Source organism: Pseudonaja textilis, chromosome 6 (assembly GCF_049901715.1).
Source record: "Pseudonaja textilis isolate UNSWEBS1 chromosome 6, rPseTex1.2, whole genome shotgun sequence".
Taxonomy (NCBI): Eukaryota; Metazoa; Chordata; class Lepidosauria; order Squamata; family Elapidae; genus Pseudonaja; species Pseudonaja textilis.
The window spans coordinates 49,064,423-49,084,404 of record NC_141995.1 but is presented as its reverse complement, the minus strand read 5'-3'; the positions used below and the strand labels follow the sequence as shown (position 1 = coordinate 49,084,404).

General features: G+C 45.8%; 1 protein-coding gene across 30 annotated transcripts in view; it reads right to left on the bottom strand.

Moving 5' to 3' along the window:
- Positions 1-2,310: 2,310 nt before the first annotated feature.
- Positions 2,311-19,982, bottom strand: part of RBM47 (RNA binding motif protein 47) — a 96,299-nt gene continuing 78,627 nt past the window's right edge. For 15 of the 30 annotated variants that reach the window (XR_015744185.1, XR_015744187.1, XR_015744184.1 and 12 more), the window contains 3 exons: positions 7,863-8,069; positions 3,544-3,746; positions 2,311-2,700 (listed from right to left, as the gene is read on the bottom strand). Coding sequence is in view for 24 of the 30 variants with exons in the window: in XM_026699817.2 (XP_026555602.1) it covers positions 2,452-2,700; positions 3,544-3,746; positions 7,863-8,069 (659 nt within the window). In the remaining 6 variants the exon portion in view is untranslated. Of the gene's footprint in view, positions 2,701-3,543; positions 3,747-7,862; positions 8,091-19,982 lie in introns of all 30 variants that reach the window. The other 15 variants (XM_087936786.1, XM_087936781.1, XM_087936783.1 and 12 more) reach the window with 2 other exon arrangements.

Sequence of the window (19,982 nt, the reverse complement as noted above, 5' to 3'; positions counted from 1 at the left end):
AGGAGCCGACAATTCTATTCTGGTTTTCGAAGCCTTTTCATTCTTTATATCAGTTTTTAAGCAAGGAAGGAATTTAAGAAACAGAAATACTAGAGCAGTGGTGGATAACCTTTTGGGGCTCCTGTGCCAAAAATTGCGTGCGCACCTGCATGCATACACTCACGTGCCAGCACCCAGAATGCAATGTGCGCACTACCTCCTCACACCCCCTGCGCATTTGCACACAATTCCCCCCCGCCACCCTCTTACCTGCACTGTGCTTCACAGCTGATTTTTCAGTTGGTTTGAGGCCTTTTTTGGCCTCCCAGAGGCTTGGAAAAAGCCTTTGCAAGGCTTTTCAGGCCGAATTATAGGCCCGTTTTGTCATTTCTGGTATTACAGGAAGTGATGAAATGGGTCTATAATTCGTCCTGAAAAAGCCTTGCAGAGGCTTTTTCCAAGCCTCTGGGAGGCCGAAAAAGACTTCAAACCAACCGCCCCCCCAAAATCAGCTGTGAGGCGCACGCATGCGCAGTGAGGTAAGTTTGCCTGCAGCTCACATGCCAGTACAAATGGCTTTGCGTGCCACTTGTGGCATGCGTGTTATAGGTTCACCATCACAATGCTAGAGAATGCTAGCTGGAGCATTCTGGGAGTTGAAGTCCACCCCTCTTAAAATTGCAAAGGTTGACTATGCTAGAGAATTTGGATAAAACAAGTGCTGTTTTCACATGGACAAAAAGTTCCAAGACTTTTTAAAAAAATTATTATTCAACTAAGATCCTCATGAAAGGGAATGGCTAAATAAACTGTGATTCTATGCTTGAATAATCCCTGAGCTTCAGGATAGGACAGGACCAAATGTCTACTGTTTCCAATGTTAAGTAACCAGGCTGGGGAAAAAAAAATGAAACCTGCAGCTAGGACTTGCAACAATCAAAGCTCTCTCAAAGTTCACATATTGTGATTTTGTTTCCTCCACCCACCCATCCTAGGAGTATCAGCCTTTGTAATAAATGAAAGAAAAATTATATTTTTTTTCCGAAGGCACCAATGACTTATGCACTTAGTGTGAAAATGGAAAAAAAAAATGAACATGACTCTCTGGAGAATGCAAAATAAAAATTATCCTGAACCTTAAGTATCGTTTTAACAGGATCTGGTATTTAATGGGAAGTCTCTACAAGGACACTTGTGGCTCTAGATCAGTGGTGGCTAACCTTTTTGGGCTCCTGTGCCAAAAATTGTGCGTGCGCTTGCATGCTCGCTCTTGTGTGCCAGCACCTAGAAGGCAATGCATGCCCCCCCACATCCCCCACGCATGCGTACACAATCCCCCAACCTCCCGCCGCCCCCTTACCTGCACTGCACCTCACAGCAGATTTTCAGCCAGTTTGAGGCCTTTTTCGGCCTCCCAATGGCCTGAGGAAGGCTTCTGCAGGCTTCTACAAGCTTTGTAGGCTGAAAACTAGCCCCATTTTGTCACTTCCTGTTTTTCTAGAAATACCGGAAGTGATGCAACGGGGCTAGTTTTCGTCCTGCAAAGCTTGCAGAAGCCCGCAGAAGCCTTCCACAAACGTTTGGGAGGCCGTAAAAGGCCTCAAACTGGTTGAAAATCAGCTGTGAGGCATGCATATATGCAGTGAGGTAAGTTTATCTGCAGCTCGCATGCAGGCACAAATGGCTCTGCGTGCCACCTATGGCACACGTGCCATAGGTTCCCCATCATGCCTCTAGATTAACCCAGAAATCTCATCAATGCCAGCCAATAATGCAGAGGTCTAAATAATTTTCAAATTGCACTTTCCAGTTTCACTTCTTAAATAAAACACAACATTTTATAAGTATATCTATCTATCTATCTCTCTCTCTCTCTCTATATATATATATATATAACTTTTTAAAAAAAATCTTTTGCATTAAGGTTTAAATATCAAATATAGTCTTCAAAATATATTGTTTTAGAAACTCCCCCCCCCCACCTATTTTTTAATATTTACTTGATATATTATTCAAGGCCCTACAAAATACACAATTCTGGAGTGCAGAACTTAACTAAAAAATAACCTTCATTATAGCACAAACGCAGCAAAAATAAAACGGCTAAAAAAGTGGGGGGAAAAAAACTCCTACAATGGAATATAAACCTGTAGGGAAGCACAGCCTTAAAAAAAACCAGCCATGTTAGAAATGTAGGGATTCGCATTACTTTTTTTCTCTCTTTCTTTCTTAAAAACAAAAAAGCAAACAAAAACAAAAAGGGCCTACAAAGTTAGTAAAAACTTCGTCCGTATAAAAGATTTCAAACGCGATGCCGTCTCGCTGAGAAACTTCACTTCCAGGATTTTATCCTCAGTTTACTGACATCCAAGCATAGAATTCTACAGTAGGTTTTTCTGTTTTTCTTCATAAATAGTAAAATGTTCCTTCACCTTCGATCTACCCCCATCCACCCCCAATGGCCAGCAAATCTCAGTAGGTTTGATAGACATCGTGGATGGGGATTTGAATGGCGGCAGCTGGAAATGCTTGGGGAATGTACCCAGCGTATCCCCCATAAGCTGCGGCGGCGGCAGCGGCGGCTGCATTCTTCTGTAGTGTGGCAATTGTGGTGGCAGCTGCAGGAGCCGCGAATGGAACGTAGCCTGCGCCGTAGATTCCCGTGGCTGGAATTCTCTGCATACTAGGCGCCATGGCGTACACGGGAGTTATCGGACGGCCCTGAGGGAGAGAGCGTTCAAGAGTTAATCCTGCCACCATCTGTAAAAGGAACTAGATTTCCCCTAAGGATGTCAGAAAGCCAAGGTTCGATCTTAGGTAGAGGCAGGTATTTCTCTCTCTGGGCACAATGAGAATATATCTGCTGAACAAAACTCCCCCTCTGGAAACAGGAAGGGCATCCGGCCAGTAAACACTCTGCTAGCTCCATTCAGTTGCCCAGACTCCACTCGGCAAGGGATGTTGTTAAAAGAAGATGATGTCAGAAAACCAAGGTGGTAACCATAACAAAAGGGCGAAGGCGCCAATTGTAGTTTCTAGATTCAAATATGTGCCCGCTACAGGTAGACCTTGGCTTACGATGATTCCTTTAGTGACCATCCAAAGTTACAACGCCACTGAAAAAAGTGACCCGTGGCTGATTTTCACACCGTTGCAGCATCCGCATGGTCACGTGATCAAAATTTGGATGTTTGGCAATGGGTTCGTATTCACGACAGTTGTAGTGTCCCTGGGCCACGTGGTCCCCTTTTTATGAACTTCTGACCTGCCAAGCCAATGGGGAAGCCAGATCTCCTTCATAACCGTGTGACTAATTTAACAACTGCAGAAATTGACTTAACAAAGGGAACAGGAAAAAAATCATAAAATGGGCAAAACTCGTGTATGGGGTAAACTTTCTCACTTAGCAACATAAATATTGGGGTCCACTGTGGTCGTAAGTCGGGGACTACCTGTATTTGCTAGCCAAGAGGTCTCCTCCTCTTAATACAAGCCAGTGTTCTCTTACCTGCAGGACTAGAAAGGGCTGGTGTTTCCACACCTTTTTGGAAAAAAAAAACATACCTGGAAAGGAGGTGGGGTGGAAACTGCAGGTATGACTGCACCTGCTGCCACTGCGGCAGCAGCCGCGGCACTTGCTGGATCCTGCTGGACACTGATAGGACTGATGATATGTTCTACTGCATGGATCTTCCCATCGTCGATCACCTTGGTGCCTGGTGTGGCTTGGAACATGGAATACTGGGTTCCAATGGTTGGAATTGCCACTGCAAGAGATGAAAGAGGTCAGGTTAGGCTGGGTGTTAACCTTTCAGCTTTTGTTCTGACCCAAGCTTCCCAAAAGCACGAAGCCGACTCCTCGTCCCAATAAAACCCTCTTTTATTTCGGTTAAATGGAATTCCTCTCCAGCAAAGTCCTGGCAAACAGTCTTTCAAGAGATTTCACAACTACAGACCTTTATTAGGCTTGGAGAGTTGCCAGGCTGATAGCTTCCAAAGGCCATGCTGTAGCAGCAATTACTTAGCAAAAAGTCAGGAACAGATCATCACCCTAATGAATTGAACTTTCTCCTGCAAACACCACTCCCCTTTTGCTTTTCTTTATTTCCTCTGGGAAGGGCCATTCACCACCCACCTGTGCCTTTACTCCCGAGTCAACCCTGGTTCCTTAACTGTTCCCTTCTCCTGGCAGTTCTGTGCATGCGCACACTGGGAACAGGCTCCAGCTGTTCTTCTTCCCCACTGATCTCCGACTCTGAAGGCAGCTGATAACTGCTGGATGGCTCTGGCTCCATCTCTGCCTCCAATGCAAAGCCCTGGTCAGAACTTTCCCCAAACTTCAGGACTGGCCCATGGTTCCTCCCCAACCTCCTAACTGTCCGAGTCTGCTACCAGCTCTGCTGGCCGCTGGCGGGCCACCACAACTTTTAATCTGTAGCAGAAATGTAGCTTGGAAGGTCTTCTGCACTGCCACCAAGCGTTAGTGATCAGATCAATGTCCTTTTGGAGTTGATGCGATGCGGGAATCATTCCCCACCCCGTTTTCCTACCGATCGAACATTCTTTATTTGGGATTGCAGGATATTGTCTCCAGTTCCATTCTCGGGGGGGAGAGACTTTTGGCTTCATGCAAGGAAAGCAGGAGAAGCTGCATGTCAGCCTTCAAGATCTTCTACTATTGCTTTGCATCTTTTAGCTGCCATAAGAAACAGGGGGAGGAGGGGGTAAAGTCTAGGAAGTGAGCTGGAGGTGTTACATTCTAGTGTTGCGTAAAATGAGGAGGGGAGGAGTATAAATTCTTGCTTAGCTTTCTATTTCTCGCTTAGCTTTCTTTTCTCTGCGCAACTGCAAACTTTTATCAAAATATGCCAAGGTCAACGGACAGAGGCCTCATCATCACCTGAAGATGTCCGCACGATCATATTGACAAGTTTTAATTGGAAGAATCATCTGAACCATTGGGGGTGGGAACATTTCCATCACTTTGTATATGTGATCTGCGCGCCTAATTTCTCAGATTCAGAATTCTACGGTTGCTACCACTTCAACTTCAGTAAAAGATATCTTTTCTCTAATCTAAAGAGTCTAAGTATTTCTTTCTTGAATTTTGAATGGAGCTCCATCTGACACCCGCAGAAGTCTTTCTCTCCCTCGAACTCTGCCAGAAATTAGTCTTTGTAAGACTTGTCGTGCCAGCGCAGCCTCTTGGAGCAGAAGGCCTTGCAAGGTCCCAAAGACTCTTTTCTGGTGGAGTTTGGGGGAGAGAAAGAAAGACTTTTGCTGCTTTCCTTGCATGCAGCCAAAAGAAGAAGAAGAAAGAAGCAGTCCAGCGGCCAGGAGAGGCGCATGGGGTGAGTGGGGCAAGTCCCCCCCCCGCTCTTTCCTTCCTCCCCTCACTACCTCGTGTTGTTCGCAATACAATTGATGCAAGCTTTGTGTTCCCGCGGGCCATGTGGGCGGCATAGCCTTGTGTTCCCGCACAGCCTGGATTAATTGCTTTAGGGGGTGCTTTGGGGGGGTGACATTTCTCTGCTATTTTCCAAGGCAGCTGAAGTCCAGACAAGGAATAATGGATGGGAAACTGAACAAGGAGAGATTTAACCTGGAAATAAGGAGAAACTTCCTGACAGTGAGAACGATCAACCCATGGAACAGAAGTTGCCTTCGGAAGTTGTGGGAGCGTCATCACTTGAGACTTTCAAGAAGAGATTGGACTCCCATCTGTCAGAAATGGGGTAGGGTCTCCTGCTTGGGCAGGGGTTCTTGTCCTACCCTCAGGCGCTTTGGATCCCCTCTTCTTTGTGGCAGCCCCTCAAATATTGGGCAATTGCTATCATGTCAGCCACGATAGCATGTTTAACTTTTTTCATGGATCTTGTGCAGTCCTAGGCCTCGCTTCTGCATATTGGAGTCCAAACCACAAGGGAATCTCTCCACTTCTCCATAGTTGGCCAGAAAGAAAGAGGAGAGGACCTCAGCAAAATTTACCATTGCACAGAAAATATTACAGACATCTGGCACTTGAGGGGAGAAAGCTAATTAGAAAATTTGCAGGAAGCCATGATGACTTATCCAATTTTTTTGAAATTACTCAAAATGGATTTCAGAAAGAAGACTTGGTGGACCTTCAAAAATATTAAACTATGGGCGTCCAATCTTGGCAACTTTAAGACTTGAGGACTTCAACTTCCAGACTTCCCCAGCCAGCGTAGTTGGGCATCCCTGTATTAAATTATTCCTTATAGACCTGGATCTTGGAATCTTATCTAATTATTCCCAGACTGGGAAGATTCCTGTATTATAGGCAGAACATAATAAAGTATTGAGCTTGAACTCTGCCTGTGGGGTTTGGTTGTTCCTGCCTGACGGGCATGTATCACTCCAACCTCAACAAGAGGGCCCTCAACCCAACCTTCTTTCAATCCTTTCTCACCACTTCTCACCCTGATAATCATATTTCATACTTCATCAAGCAGCATTGAGTTTCTGGGTGTGCAGCTAAGGAGTAGGCTGGCCTGGTCGCTCAACAGTGAGACACTGGTGAAGAGGCCACATCAGCACCCGCATTTTCTGCATCGCACGAGAAAAGCACATCTTCCTCCCCTTGTCCTCACCACTTTCGATAGAGGGCATCCGGTCATATTGCACTACAGTCTGATTTGGGAGCCTCACTGCTTCAGACAGGAAGGAGGTACAGAGAGTGGTGAGGACACCAGAAAAGATTATTGGCAGTTCACCCCCTTCTCTCCAGGACATGGCATATTATAAGCGATGCTTGAGCAGGATTGCCTGGGACACTGCATGTCCCCTTCACAACCTGTTTTCCTTGTTACCTCCTGGGAGGTGGTTGTTGTGGCTCGCCAGCAATCAGCGGAGCTGACGGCAGACTCGAACAGTGAAGATGTTGGGGAGGAACATGGGCCAGTCCCGGAGTTTTGGGAAGGCTCTGACGAGGGCTCTATGTCAGAAGCAGAGATGGGGCCAGGGCCGTCCGACAGTTATCAGCTGCCTTCAGAGTGGGATATCAGTGAGGCAGAAGAACACCTGGAGCCTGTTCCCAGTGTGCACATGCACACAGCTGCCAGAAGCAACCATTTTCTGCTACCGTGTGCCTGGCAACTCTCCAAGCCTGATAAAGGTCTGCAGTTGTAAAATCTCTTGAGAGACTGTTTGCTGTGACTTTGATGGATGTGAATGAGAGGAATTAAATAAAAGGGGTCTTGTCAGGAGGGGGAGTCTGCTTCGTGATTTTGGGAAGCCTAGGTCAGTGGTATCCAAAAGAGAACATCCAGATTCAGCCACAGTTTTGCTCCATAAAGCATCAACCTTCTGAACTCTCTCAAGTTTCCTCTTTCCAATACATGTTCAAGATGGACGGCAATTAACTCTGGTTCTGACCAGTTCTGGAGAACTGGTAGTGGAAACTTTGAGTAGTTCAGAGAACCGGACAATACCCTCTCTGACTGGCCCCACCCCATCTATTCTCTGCCTCCCATTGAGTCCCAGATGATTGGCTAGGTCTTCTTTGGTTGCCCTGCACAGGAGAATGGAGCTGGAAAGCAGGTTAGTGAGGTGGGGAGAGAAGGGGGATTTTGCAGTATCCTTCTGCTGCCACGCCCACCAAGCCACATCCACAGAACCGGTAGTAAAATGTTTTGAATCCCATCACTGGATTAACATATATATATGGATATGTATACGTATGTGTATATATGTGTGTGTGTATGTGTATATGTATGTGTATGTGTATGTACTGTATATGTATATGTGTATTTATATGCATGGGTGTACGCTCTTGAGAGCGGGCCACATAGTTTCATTTTAAATGTGTGCCGGTGTGCCAAGGAGTAAAAAGTGACAATAAAGGCTATCGGTCTACTGACCTGTTCCTGGTTTGATTGCCATGGGGCTGACTGCAGGCAATTCCAGACTGGGCACCATCTCGTAGCCCTTTTCTTGTTGTTTTCCTTTCCCTTCGTGGTATCTGCTATAAATGCCGCGGCCTGCAGAGTAACCGCCCAGGTAGGATCCTCTGGGGCCAGGTGCTCGGTTACCTGCCGCCCCTCGTCCTCTGCCTCTAACGTTGCCTGCTTGTAAGTTTAAAATAAAACATAAAAAAAAAAGCCAAACAGGTAAGTTACACTCAGAACCAGCCACCGCGTTTCGCCCAGAGGCTACTAAAATGTAAGACTAGAAAGGGAAAAAAAGAAAAGACATTGCAAAGCTCAGAAAACATGTTTGCCACATTCCTAACCTGGACCACAACCTCCAGGAATGGCAAAGATTTGGCTTTTAGCATGGGTCACACTCAGCCACAACCTCATGGGATTTATTAACTGGGTTTGGTTTGGTTTGGTTTGTTGCAATATTTTCTAGTTCCCTTGTTCTAGAACAGGGCTCTCCAAACTTGGCAACTTTAAGACTTGTGGACTTCAACTCCCCAAACTCCTCAACCAGCATGGCTGGGCACTCCCTGTGATATAGTGTTATTTATAGATCTGGAATTTAAAACCTTATCTCCTTATCACAGGCGGCACACAGAGCCATTTGTACGGGCATGCGAGCCTCAGCCAAACGTACCTGCACTGCCCCTGCACACACTTCCCAGCTGATTTTTGGCCCATTTGAGGCTATTTTTGTTCTCCAGGAGGCTTGAGGGAAACCTCTGCAGCCTCGGGAGGCCGAAAAATGGGCCTTCGGAAAATACTGGAAGTGCCAAAACGGGCCTGTTTTTCGGCCTCCTGAGGCTGCAGAGGCTTCCCTTGAGCCTCTGGGATGGTGAAAATGGCCTCCCCCGGGCTCCAGAGGCCCTCTGGAGACTGAAAATGGACACTTCCGGTATTTCCAGAAGGCCTGTTTTTCAGCCTCCCGGGGCTGCAGAGGCTTTCTTCAAGCCTTCGGGAGGGCGAAAACGGCCTCAAACGGGCCGAAAATCAGCTGGGAGGTGCAAGTCAGGGAGCGGAAAGGTGTGTGTTGCATGTGCATGTGCAGGGGGGGGAGGGGCGCATTGAATTTTGGTTGCCAGTATGCTTTCAGCACACCACAACAAAAAGGTTCACCATTACTGCCTTATCTTCTTATTCTCATGAGTAGCTGGCTGGGGAATTCTGGGAGTTGACTTCGTCAAGTTTTCAAGTTGCTCCGTTTAAAGACACCCGCTCTAGAACTTGATTTTGCAGAGTAAATCTCTCGACTGGGAGATGTTCAGGAGGGCAGAGGTCTAACTTTGGCAAACTTTAAGAGGGGTAGACGTTGTTTGGGGAGTTGGTGTCCACACACCCGAATGTTGCTGAGATCTAGAAACACTGATCTAGAAAGTTCAGAAGGAAGACAACCTTGGGAGTGGAAGGGAGAACAGACTTCCAAAGAAGTCTGATCTATACAGGCAGGTGCTTTGAATCCTCTCGTATAAAGGGATGTGGGAAAGGCCTTGAGAGACAGAGTCAAGAGAAGAAATGCCTAGAAACAGCCAGATAAGAGAAGGCATAGTTCACTGCGGAAGCTCATAAAGGGCTCATAAAGCACTCCCCTCAGTACTCAGGCTGCAAAGGTGACAGCGGGAGAATTGTATTTTCAGATTTGCAAGATTATTATCAGCGCAGCTTTTACGAGAAAGTAGAATGGACCATCTTGGTCACCTTTGTCGTCTTCCTCGGAAGGCAACCTCCATCTTGCAAATCTGCAAGTACAGGAAGTCCTCGTCCTACAATGGTTCATTTAGTGACTGTTCAAAGTTGCATTGGCGCGGAAAGAAAGGGACTTCAGAGTTTATAACCTCTGTAGCGCCTTCATGACGGCATCAAAATTGAGACACGTGGCAACCGGTTCCCATGTATGACAGTGGCCCTGTCCCTGACCAGCAATGGGGAAGCCAGATTCATTTAACAACTGGGTTACTAACTTATCAGCTGCAGTGATTCACTTAACAACGGAGGCAAGAAAGGTCATGAAATGGGACGGAACTTACTGAACAACCGAAATTTTGGATTCCATTGCAGTCATAAGTCAAGGACTGCCTTTATAATTCTCTCCCCCTCCTTTACCTCCTGAGAAACTAGCGGGGGTCTCTTTTGCATTTCTTGCTCCAGTTACAGGTTATGGAAGTCTCTTATCTGATCGTTCCCTAGCTGGTCTGGTCTCCTAAGGCCCATTTTACCTTCTACTGCTGGAGATCCTCAATCTTAGTTCTGGTTTTCCTTAGTCCCTCCATTACCTTCTAGGTTGGGTTTTTTTTTTTTTTTAAGATACAGAAATAAAAACAATGCTAGACTTCCGTAAAAGCTTGCAGACATATTGAAACATCCAATTTGCATACAGCAGCAAAACTCAATCATTAAAAAAAAATTATGTTAGTAAGGTCATTGGCGTAGGAGGGGAAAAATAACACTTGGTGCTTTCTCTTTGCTCTTATCAGACAGAAAACAGGTTCTCACTCTCTCTGTCTCTGTCTCTGTCTCTTTCTCTTTCTCTCTTTCTCTGTCTTTCTCTGTCTCTCTGTCCCTCTCTGTCCCTCTTTTTCTGTCTCTCTCTGTCTCTCTTTCTCTCTCTCTCTTTCTCTGTCTGTCTCTCTTTCTGTCTCTCTCTGCCTCTCTTTGTCCTTCTCTGTCTCTCTGTCACTCTCTCTTCTCTCTTTTCTCTCTCTCTCTCTCTGTCCCCCTCTGTCTCTCTCTGTCTCTGTCTCCCTTTCTTTTCCTGTCTCTCTTTCTCTGTCTGTCTGTCTGTCTGTCTCTCTCTCTCTCTCTCTGTCCCCTCTGTCTCTCTCTGTCTCTGTCTCCCTTTCTTTTCCTGTCTCTCTTTCTCTGTCTGTCTGTCTGTCTGTCTCTCTCTCTCTCTCTCTGTCCCCCTCTGTCTCTCTCTGTCTCTGTCTCCCTTTCTTTTCCTGTCTCTCTTTCTCTGTCTGTCTGTCTGTCTGTCTCTCTCTCTCTCTCTCTCTCTGTCCCCCTCTGTCTCTCTCTGTCTCTGTCTCCCTTTCTTTTCCTGTCTCTCTTTCTCTGTCTGTCTGTCTGTCTGTCTGTCTCTCTCTCTCTCTCTCTCTCTGTGTGTCTGTCTGTCTCTCTCTGTCTCTCTCTCTCTCTTAATTTTTACTAGTGTTTTGCAGGGCAAGAACAATTCAGGTGGAAGGAAAACTGAAAGCAGAGTGAAAAACAAGGATCAGCAAACAGAAAATAATTGGGGGGGGGGGAGAGACCAAGAAGAAAAAGAAACAAACAAACAAAAAGATATAAAGAAATGATTTCCAATCTTGTTTAGAATTGTCACATTTATATGTTATTCTCTCTTACATGTTGTACCTTAGCTGCCTTTATACTTTCTACTCTTCCCGATTCTCAAACTCATAAATCAAAAATTAAGGTGTTCCCCCCTCTTTTCAGCAAGAGAAAACCTGAACAAAATTACGAGTGCGTCTTAATATTATGAATAAAAGGTGAGGGAATAGGGGAATCTCTGCTCCGTTGCCGTCAAACTTTTTCACCCATAGTCCTGAAAGGGATTTGGGACTCACATCCTATTTTGTACGTCATTTCTCAGCTCAGCTAGTTTTATTGCTACGAGACAGCAAGTCCAGCTTGTGTGTCCTCACCTAGCAACAGCTGCAATCAAAAAGGTGTACAACCTGTTTTGTCTTCCTGCCCCCTCCCCCCCCCCAATGCCATTTCTGACCTCAGGAAAGGGAAAAACATTTGCAGGCAGGAGATTGGTAGCAGCCTGCTTTCTTTTCTCCTTCCTTCCCTTCTTCTTTCTTTTTCTTCCGTTTTCTCTAAATGTCATCTTGTGTTTTCCTAAATGCACATTTACCCAAAGTGCCATGCAACAAGGAAGAACCAGAGATAGAGATATCAATATCGATAGATATATAGATATAGATAGATATATAGATAAAAGAGATAGATAGATAAAAGAGATAGATAGATAGATATAGATATGGTTAGATATAGATATAGATAGTTACATGTAGATATATAGATAGATAGATTAGATAGATAGACTAGATAGATGTGTGTGTGTGTATGTATGTATGTGTGTGTGTGTGTATATATATATATCTAGGCGATGTTTCGATGAAGTCTCATTCATCATCTTCAGGCTTGTGTCTTCGGCTTTGTGCTTCTTGGAGTAATGTGAGCTTGCAGCTGCTTCTTCCTTTTAGCTGCTAGCGGGGATGTGACTTGATTCGGTGGGGGCTTGGCTGTTTTCTGATTGGGTGGGGGTGTGTTCTCATTGGTAGGGGGTTTGGCTGTGTTCTGCTTGGTAGGGGGGTTGGCTGTGTTCTGATTGGCTGTTCTGTTCAGGTGGGGGGCTTGGTTGTGCTCAGGTTATTCTTAGTTGCTGGGGGATTTGAGCTGGTGAGCTGTGATCCTGTTGTTTGGCTTCGCATTCGTGGTCGTGCCACATCTTCATGGTGGGCGTCCATTCGCTTCATGTATAGGTCGGAGGGGTTTGAAGCGGGTAGTGATGCAGCTGCGGTACGGCTTCTGGTCCGTGGTCATGTCTCATCTTCTGTGTGGGTGTGAGTCTGCTTTCTACGTGGAAGTGTGGTGATAGCATCTTGTGTGGCCCTCGTGGGTGTGGGTCTGGTGTCATTTTTCATGTTATGTACTCATTTGTTAATGAGGGCGGGTTTCCAAATGGCTGGTAGGCGGGAGGTATCATCTCGTTTATTCATGCTGTGTGGGCGTTTTTCTATCTCTATGGCTTCTCTGATTATTCTGTTGTTGAAGTGTTTGGTTTTGGCGATAGTTCTGGTATTTTTAAAGTCAATCTCATGTCCTGTGGCTTTGAGGTGTTGGACCAGGGAAGAGGTTGGTTCTTCTTTTTTGATTGAGTTCTTGTGTTCTTCAATGCATGCACTTATTCTTCTGTTGGCTTGTCCGATGTATGTGGTGGGACAGGCTGTGCAAGGGATTTAATATACTCCTCGGTTTTCTAACTCGATTTTGTCTTTAGGGTTTCTTAGGATGGTGGATATTTTTCTGTTTGTGCAGAATGCTGTCTTAATGTTGTGTTTTGGGAGGATCTTGCTGATTTTGTCTGTAGTGCCTTTTATATATGGGGGGAGGGCTTTGGCGTTCTCTTGTCCTCTGTCTTGGATTTTGGTTGGGGTTTCTTTTTGGATTAGGTGGGTAATCTTCTTTCTTTGGAATCCATTGGCTGTTAGTACGTTAGTGAGAGTGTGTAGTTCGGTTTTTAGGTGTTGTTCGTCGGCTAAGCATTTTGTTCTGGAGATGAGTGTCTCGGCTACGGAATTGATCTGTGCTGGGTGATGGTGTGAGAGTGCGTATAGATAGCGGTTTGTATGTGTTTTCTTCTGGTAGATGGTGTGTCCTAGGGAGCTATTGGATTTTTTTGTATACTAAGACATCTAGGAAGGGAAGTTGATTGTTAGCTTCTGTTTCCATGGTGAATAGTATTTTGGGGTGTAGGCTGTTGAGGTGTGTGAGGAAGTTGTTCAGTTTTTCTTTCCCGTGTGGCCAGATTACGAAGGTGTCATCTACGTATCTGAGCCAGAGTTTGGGTTTGTGATCATATTTTTCTAGAGCTTGTGTTTCAAAGTGTTCCATGTAGAGGTTTGTGATGACATGTGAGAGGGGTGATCCCATGGGTGCTCCTTCTATTTGTTTGTATTTTTGTCCATTGTAGGTAAAGTATGTATTGGATAGGCAGTGGTTGGTCAGATCTAGGATGTGCTTGGGGGGGTTGTATTTGTTTTGGGTGGCTGTCAAGGCTTCTTTTATTGGCACTTGGGTGAAGAGGGATATGACATTGAAGCTCACTAGTAGGTCACTGGGTTGTAAGTTTTGTTTCTTTATGATCTTGATGAACTGGAATGAGTTTCTTACATGCGAGTTGATGGATTCTGCATAGGACTGTAGTTGTTTGGCGAGAAATTTGGCTAGGTTTTGTAGAGGTGAGACTATGGAGCTGACTATTGGTCTAAGTGGGGTTCCTTCTTTGTGTATCTTGGGGAGACCATAAAGCTTAGGGCATCTGGAATCATTTATTCTATTCATGCTTTCAGGTCTTTTTTCAATCTCTATGGCTTCTCTCATAATTCTGTGGCTGGGGTTTGATGCACAGGGGACTTCACATATGCCTTGGCTTTCCAGGTCAATTTTATCTTTGGGGTTTCTTAGGATGGCTGCTATTTTTCTGTCTGTTTTGAAGGCAGTCTTGATGTGATGCCTGTGTAGTAGCTTGCTGATTTTGTCTGTAGTACCTCTTTTGTAGGGCAGAACAGCTCTTCCATAAAGATGAACAGACCTATGGAAGAGCTGTCTCCTGTGCATCATGCCCTGCCACATACATTGGACAGACCAATAGAAGAATAAGTACCCGCCTGGATGAACACAAAAATGCATTAAAAAGCTGGAACACACTTCCTCACTAGTCCAACACATGAAAGCCACAGGTCATAGCATCAACTTCAATGGCACCAAAACCCTAGCCACTATAGAAAACCCCAGCCACAGAATTATGAGAGAAGCCATAGAGATTGAAAAAAGTCCTGGAAGCATGAATAGAAGAGATGATTCCACCAGACTGTCAATTATTTGGAAGCCTGCACTCACAAACAAAAAAATCTACACACCACAAGCCAGGCAAACACTTGGGCACAAACAGATCTTCCCTGATGCCTCCAGCTCAAACACACCCTAACCAGGCACCCAGATGAAACCTAGCTTCCTAATAAATGATAGCCATCCATTTACTCGGAGCCAAACTGCACTAAAAGCCTCCAATACAGGAACACAATGTTGCCAGCCAATCAAGACAAAAAAAGCCACAAAACAGACAAGATATTAGAAACACCAATCAAGCAGAACACAGCAAACTCCAAGACCAATAAACACAGAACAAGACTCCCAACCAATCAAGATGAAGAAAAAACCATTCTGGCACAGCATAGGCTAGCCCCAAATTTAAAACTGAAATGGCTGTGAAAGTCTGACTCACAGATGAACACAATACAGAAGCCTGATGATGGCAGATGAGATTCTGCCGAAACATTCTACAACTTTAAAAGCACAACTATAATGATATGGGAAAATACCCGAACAAAGCTGAATACCATACATACATACATACATACATACATACATACATTTTCATAGATTCTCATGGGTGCAGGTATGTAGGTCTAGGTGTGTTTGGGTCTTTTCCCATGTAAGATTAAGAGTATCTTGATGATGTTTCGGCGAGGTCCCACTCACCATCCTCAGTTTCGTGCTTTCGGTTGTGGTGTTTTCGATTTCGTGCCAGTGCAAGCAGACCTAGACCTACACACACACACACACACACACACACACACACACACACACACATATTGACGTGGGAAAATACCTGAACAAAACTGAATACCATACATATAAATACCCGCAGAAACTTAAGAAAACATATATAAATTATAGTGATAGATATAGAGATAAATAGATATAGATATAGTTAGATAGAGATAGAGATATATATAGTTAGATAGAGATAGAGATAGAGATAGATCTGCATTCCTGGGCAGCTGTGTTGCAATCACAGACTTCCCCTGCATTCTTCAAAAATTAAAAATCCAAACAACTTCGACCTCATCCCTGTTAAAAGCCTACACCATCGTATGAGTCCTCTTTTGCCTGCCTTCTCACTCTGCCAACGCAAAACACAAATGTAACTTTTCAAGTTTTGCCTGTTCCTCTTACAATTCCAAAATGACACACTAGCCTGTCGGATGGTATCATGCCACAAGTGACACAGTGTCACTTCTTTTGCATTGCTTAATTTGTGGCCACCACGCCACAATAATGACACAACTTCGCCCTGGCAATGGAAGAGCCCAGATTCAGACTGCATGGGTCGTACAGGAATCCCCAACCAATCTTAGATCAAGTTTAGGGTTGAACTGGATGGGGTTGGACTAGATGACCTACAAGATCCCTTCCAACTCTGTTAATCTGTTTGTTCGCTTGTTTAAACAGTGGAGTTCTTGGTGCTCTCGAGTGTGCTTGTTTGCTTGCAGATGTTTCGTTACCCAGCTAGGTAACACCACCAGTGCTAGTGAGTGTGGGATTTGCTCCCTCTTTATCTACAGTAGTTTGCTGTGCTAATATTGGTTTTCTCCTTGATTAGGGCATTACTTTCTTGCTGGATTGTTTGTCTGGTATTAAACCCTGCTTATCTGCGTGTTGCTTATTGGAGCAGGTGTATTCTGCTCTTTTTGTTTCCTTCTTAACTTGTTTTTTGTCTCTTTTGGATGGTGTGGGTTATCTCTAGCTGTCTATTGACGACTGATTTGTTGGAATGCCAAGCTTTCAGGAATTTCCTAGCATTTTTTTTGTGGGGGGGGAGGGCATTTAGATTGGTCTAGAGTGATGGCGAAGCTTTTTGTTGTGGTGCCTGCACCCACAATGCAATGCACCCCTGTGCATGAACACGCAACACCCCTGCCCTGCCCTCTTACCTGCACTGCACATGCGTGCGCCTCCCAGATAGATTTTTGGCCCGTTTGAGGCCATTTTTGCCCTCCCGGCGGCTCGAGGGAAGCCTCTGAAGCCTCGGGAGGTCGTAAAACGGGCTCTCTGGAAATACTGCCAGTGCCTGTTTTCAGCCTCCGGAGGGCTTCTGGGGCCCGGGGGAGGCCGTTTTCGCCCTCCCGGAGGCTCGAAAAAAGCCTCTGCAGCCTTGGGAGGCTGAAAAAAGGGCCCGTTTCAGCACTTCCAAAAATCAGTTGGAAGGTGCACGCATGCACAGTGCAGGTAAGTTTGGCTGGGGCTTGTGTGCCCACACAAATGGCTCTGCGTGCCACCTGTGGCATGCGTGCCATAGGTTCGCCATCACGGGTCTAGGATGCTCACAGTTTCTGGTACTGTCCATCAATGGAGAGCAAACCCTCCCTAGAACTGATGAAGTTACCTAATTGGATAATCTAATCTTTCCTTATCTTTATAAATAGCACTATAAGAAATGATTGGCCAAGCTGGGATGAAAGAGCATTTATGGATCCATCTCAGTTACTCTTTCCCTATGCTTCTAATAATGAAAAGGAATAGCATCATGGATGGTTGGTTGGATGGATGGATGGAGGTAAAAATCACTCTTATTGGACTACCCTTTTCTTCTTCCTGTAGGTCCCCCTAATTAATAGAGAACACCCCAGGAATTCAGTTCAAAGCTGCTTCTCCCCAGAATGGACTCTTCTAACTGAATCAAGTATTTTTGAGCTGATTAACGAAATGATGGGTTTTCTTCTTTTTTTTGAACAATGCATGCCTGTCCTTTCTTCTGTAAGGCGTCCATCCAACCCCACCAGTTCTGCCTGACAACTCGTACCAAATCCCACATTGGATCTTGACAATTTGCATCTTGAATCCCCTGTTACCATAATAACAGTAAAACACTAAACAAGGCCCTGCCCTATTTCAACCCATCAGGGTAATATTACGAGAGGCACTTATTTGATTACACACAAAACATTTCATTTATGAAATCTGTTTATGTTCAAAATTTCTAAGAGCGTTGTCATCTCTTCTGAGGCGACCACCTACACAAAGCTACCTCTGTTAGTTTGCTACAGTAAAAACAGTAACACAACAAAACCAAAACCAGAGGTGGGATTCAGCAGGTTCTGACCAGTTCTGGAGAACCAGTAGCGGAAATTTGGAGTCGTTTGGAGAAGCGGCAAATCTCACCTCTGACTGGCCCCGCCAAACCCATCTATTCTTTGCCTCCCATTGAGTCCCAGCTGAACGGCTGGGTCTTCTTTGGTTGCCCTGCACAGGAGAACGGAGCTGGAAAGCAGGTTAGTGGGGTGGGGAGGGAATGGGGATTTTGCAATAAACTTCCCCTGCCACGCCGACCCAGCTACGCCACAGAACCAGTAGTAAAAATTTTTTTGAATCCCACCACTGACAAAAGCATGTCGTGTCATCTAAAAACTTGCAAGAAGGAAATGCAAGGTAAATCCACTTCTTTTATCTAGACCTGTGCCGGTGAAGCTATGCCATACATGCAGGAAGTGGCACGTAGAGCCATTTCCCCCGGCAGGTGAGAGGTCACCCGGAAGAGTCAAACTGCCCAAGCGTGTGCCACCGCCTGACAGCTGATTTTCAGGTACCTGGTGTGCATGCGCAGGGGGGTGGAGGGAGGGTGCACTGGAGATGTGTGCACATGCACAGATCCGTGCGTGAGAGGGGCAAATTGCACATGCATGCACAGATGTGTGACGCATGAGGGGTGGAATTGCACATGCATGCGCAAAGATGTGCATGCGCAAAGAGGGCATGCGAGGGGGCCAGCAACCATTGCCTTCTGGACGCACAAGGGAGAACGCATGCAATTATTGGAGCCGAAAGAGGTTAGCTACCTCTGATCTAGCCTATTTGTATGAAATAATTAAGAACGGAGAGCGAGCATGATCAATGAGCTCATATTCTCCCACGGAAACCAAGGGAAGATATTCATTTCTGGGCCCAGCTGAATAAACCTGGTGTAGCTTTAAAAAATCATCATCATAATATCTCAACTCCTCCAACCTTCGAAGTAGACATTGTACTGTTCAAACACATCAACCGGAATGGCTGAGCGATTTTTATTGAAGTCACAAGAGGAAAAAATAAAAACACGTACTGCTTACGTAAAATATTAGCAAAATGCATATCATTGTCAGAGAATAAAATATGGCTAATCCTCGATTTACGTCCACAGTTCAGCCCCAAATTTCCATTGTTAACCGAGACAGCTGTTAAGTGAGCTTTGCCCCCATTTTATGACCTTTCTTGCCACATCGTTAAGAGAATCCCTGCAGTTGTTAAGTTAGTAGCCGAGTTGTAGAGTGAATCTGGCTTCCTCAGGTTCTTTTGCTTATTGGAAGGTTGCAAAAGGGCATCACAAGACCCCCAGGACACTGCAACTGCCATAAATACAAGTCAGTGGCCAAGCATCTGAATTTTGATCACATGACCATGGGGGGTACTTTGGTGCCGTTATCACTTTGAACGTCCGCTAAGCAAATCCGCTAAGTTGAGGCCCATCCGTAGAAGGAACGTTCAAAACAAGGATTCTTAGCGCATGTAAGTTCATTTCTGCAGTCTCCGGATTTTGCTGTCGATTCCAGACAGGGGTGGGATTCCAATTTTTTAACAACCAGTTCAGTGGGCGTGGCCAGGTGGGCATGGCCATGTGACTGGGTGGGTGTGGCCTCCTTTTTTGCAGCACCTCCCCATTTTGGGGCTTCCTGGGCTTCAGGGAAGCCTCCCGGGGGGGCGGTTTTCCTCCCAGAAGTCTTCCCTGGGGCCCAGGGAGTCAAAAATGGAGCCTGGGTGGGGCGCGAACCCCCCCACTCCATTTTGGGGCCTTTTGGGCCTCAGGGAAGCCTCCTGGTGGGCATTTTTTCTCCCAGGAAGCTTCCCTGGAGCCCAGGAAAGCAAAAAATGGAAGGGGGGGCACAGCTTCCCCACTCTTTGCACCCCTTTTTGCCTCCTGGGCCTCAGGGAAGGGAAGCCTCCTGGGCGAAGCAGTAAGACAACAAGGGGGATCCCAGCACAGCTGACCATCGGAATAGCTGATCGTCAGGAGGGGGGAAAAAAGAAATACTTGAAGGAGTGACTGGGTGAGGGAGAACGCAGTCGGCAATGTCGAGCCTGTACGTGACGTTGAACAGGCACGATAAGGACTGACTGGGCGGGGCCAGCCAGGGGCATGTTTTGCCGGTTCTCCAAACTGCGCAGAATCAAAGCAACCGGTTCTATAGAACCGGTCTGAACCGGTAGAATCCCACCCCTGATTCCTGATCATCCTCTTTTAATGACCCCCATAATCTCTTGCAGGGTGGAGTCTGGGAAACTGAATGGAGCTAGCAGAGTGTTTACTGGCTGGATGCCCTTCCCATTGCTAATGTGGAGTTTTGTTTGGCAGATATATTCTCAGTGTTCCCAGAGTGAGAAATACCTGCCTCTATCTAGGATTGGACTCACAGCCTCCTGACTGTGAGGTGAGAGCTTCACCTCTAGCCACCACACCAC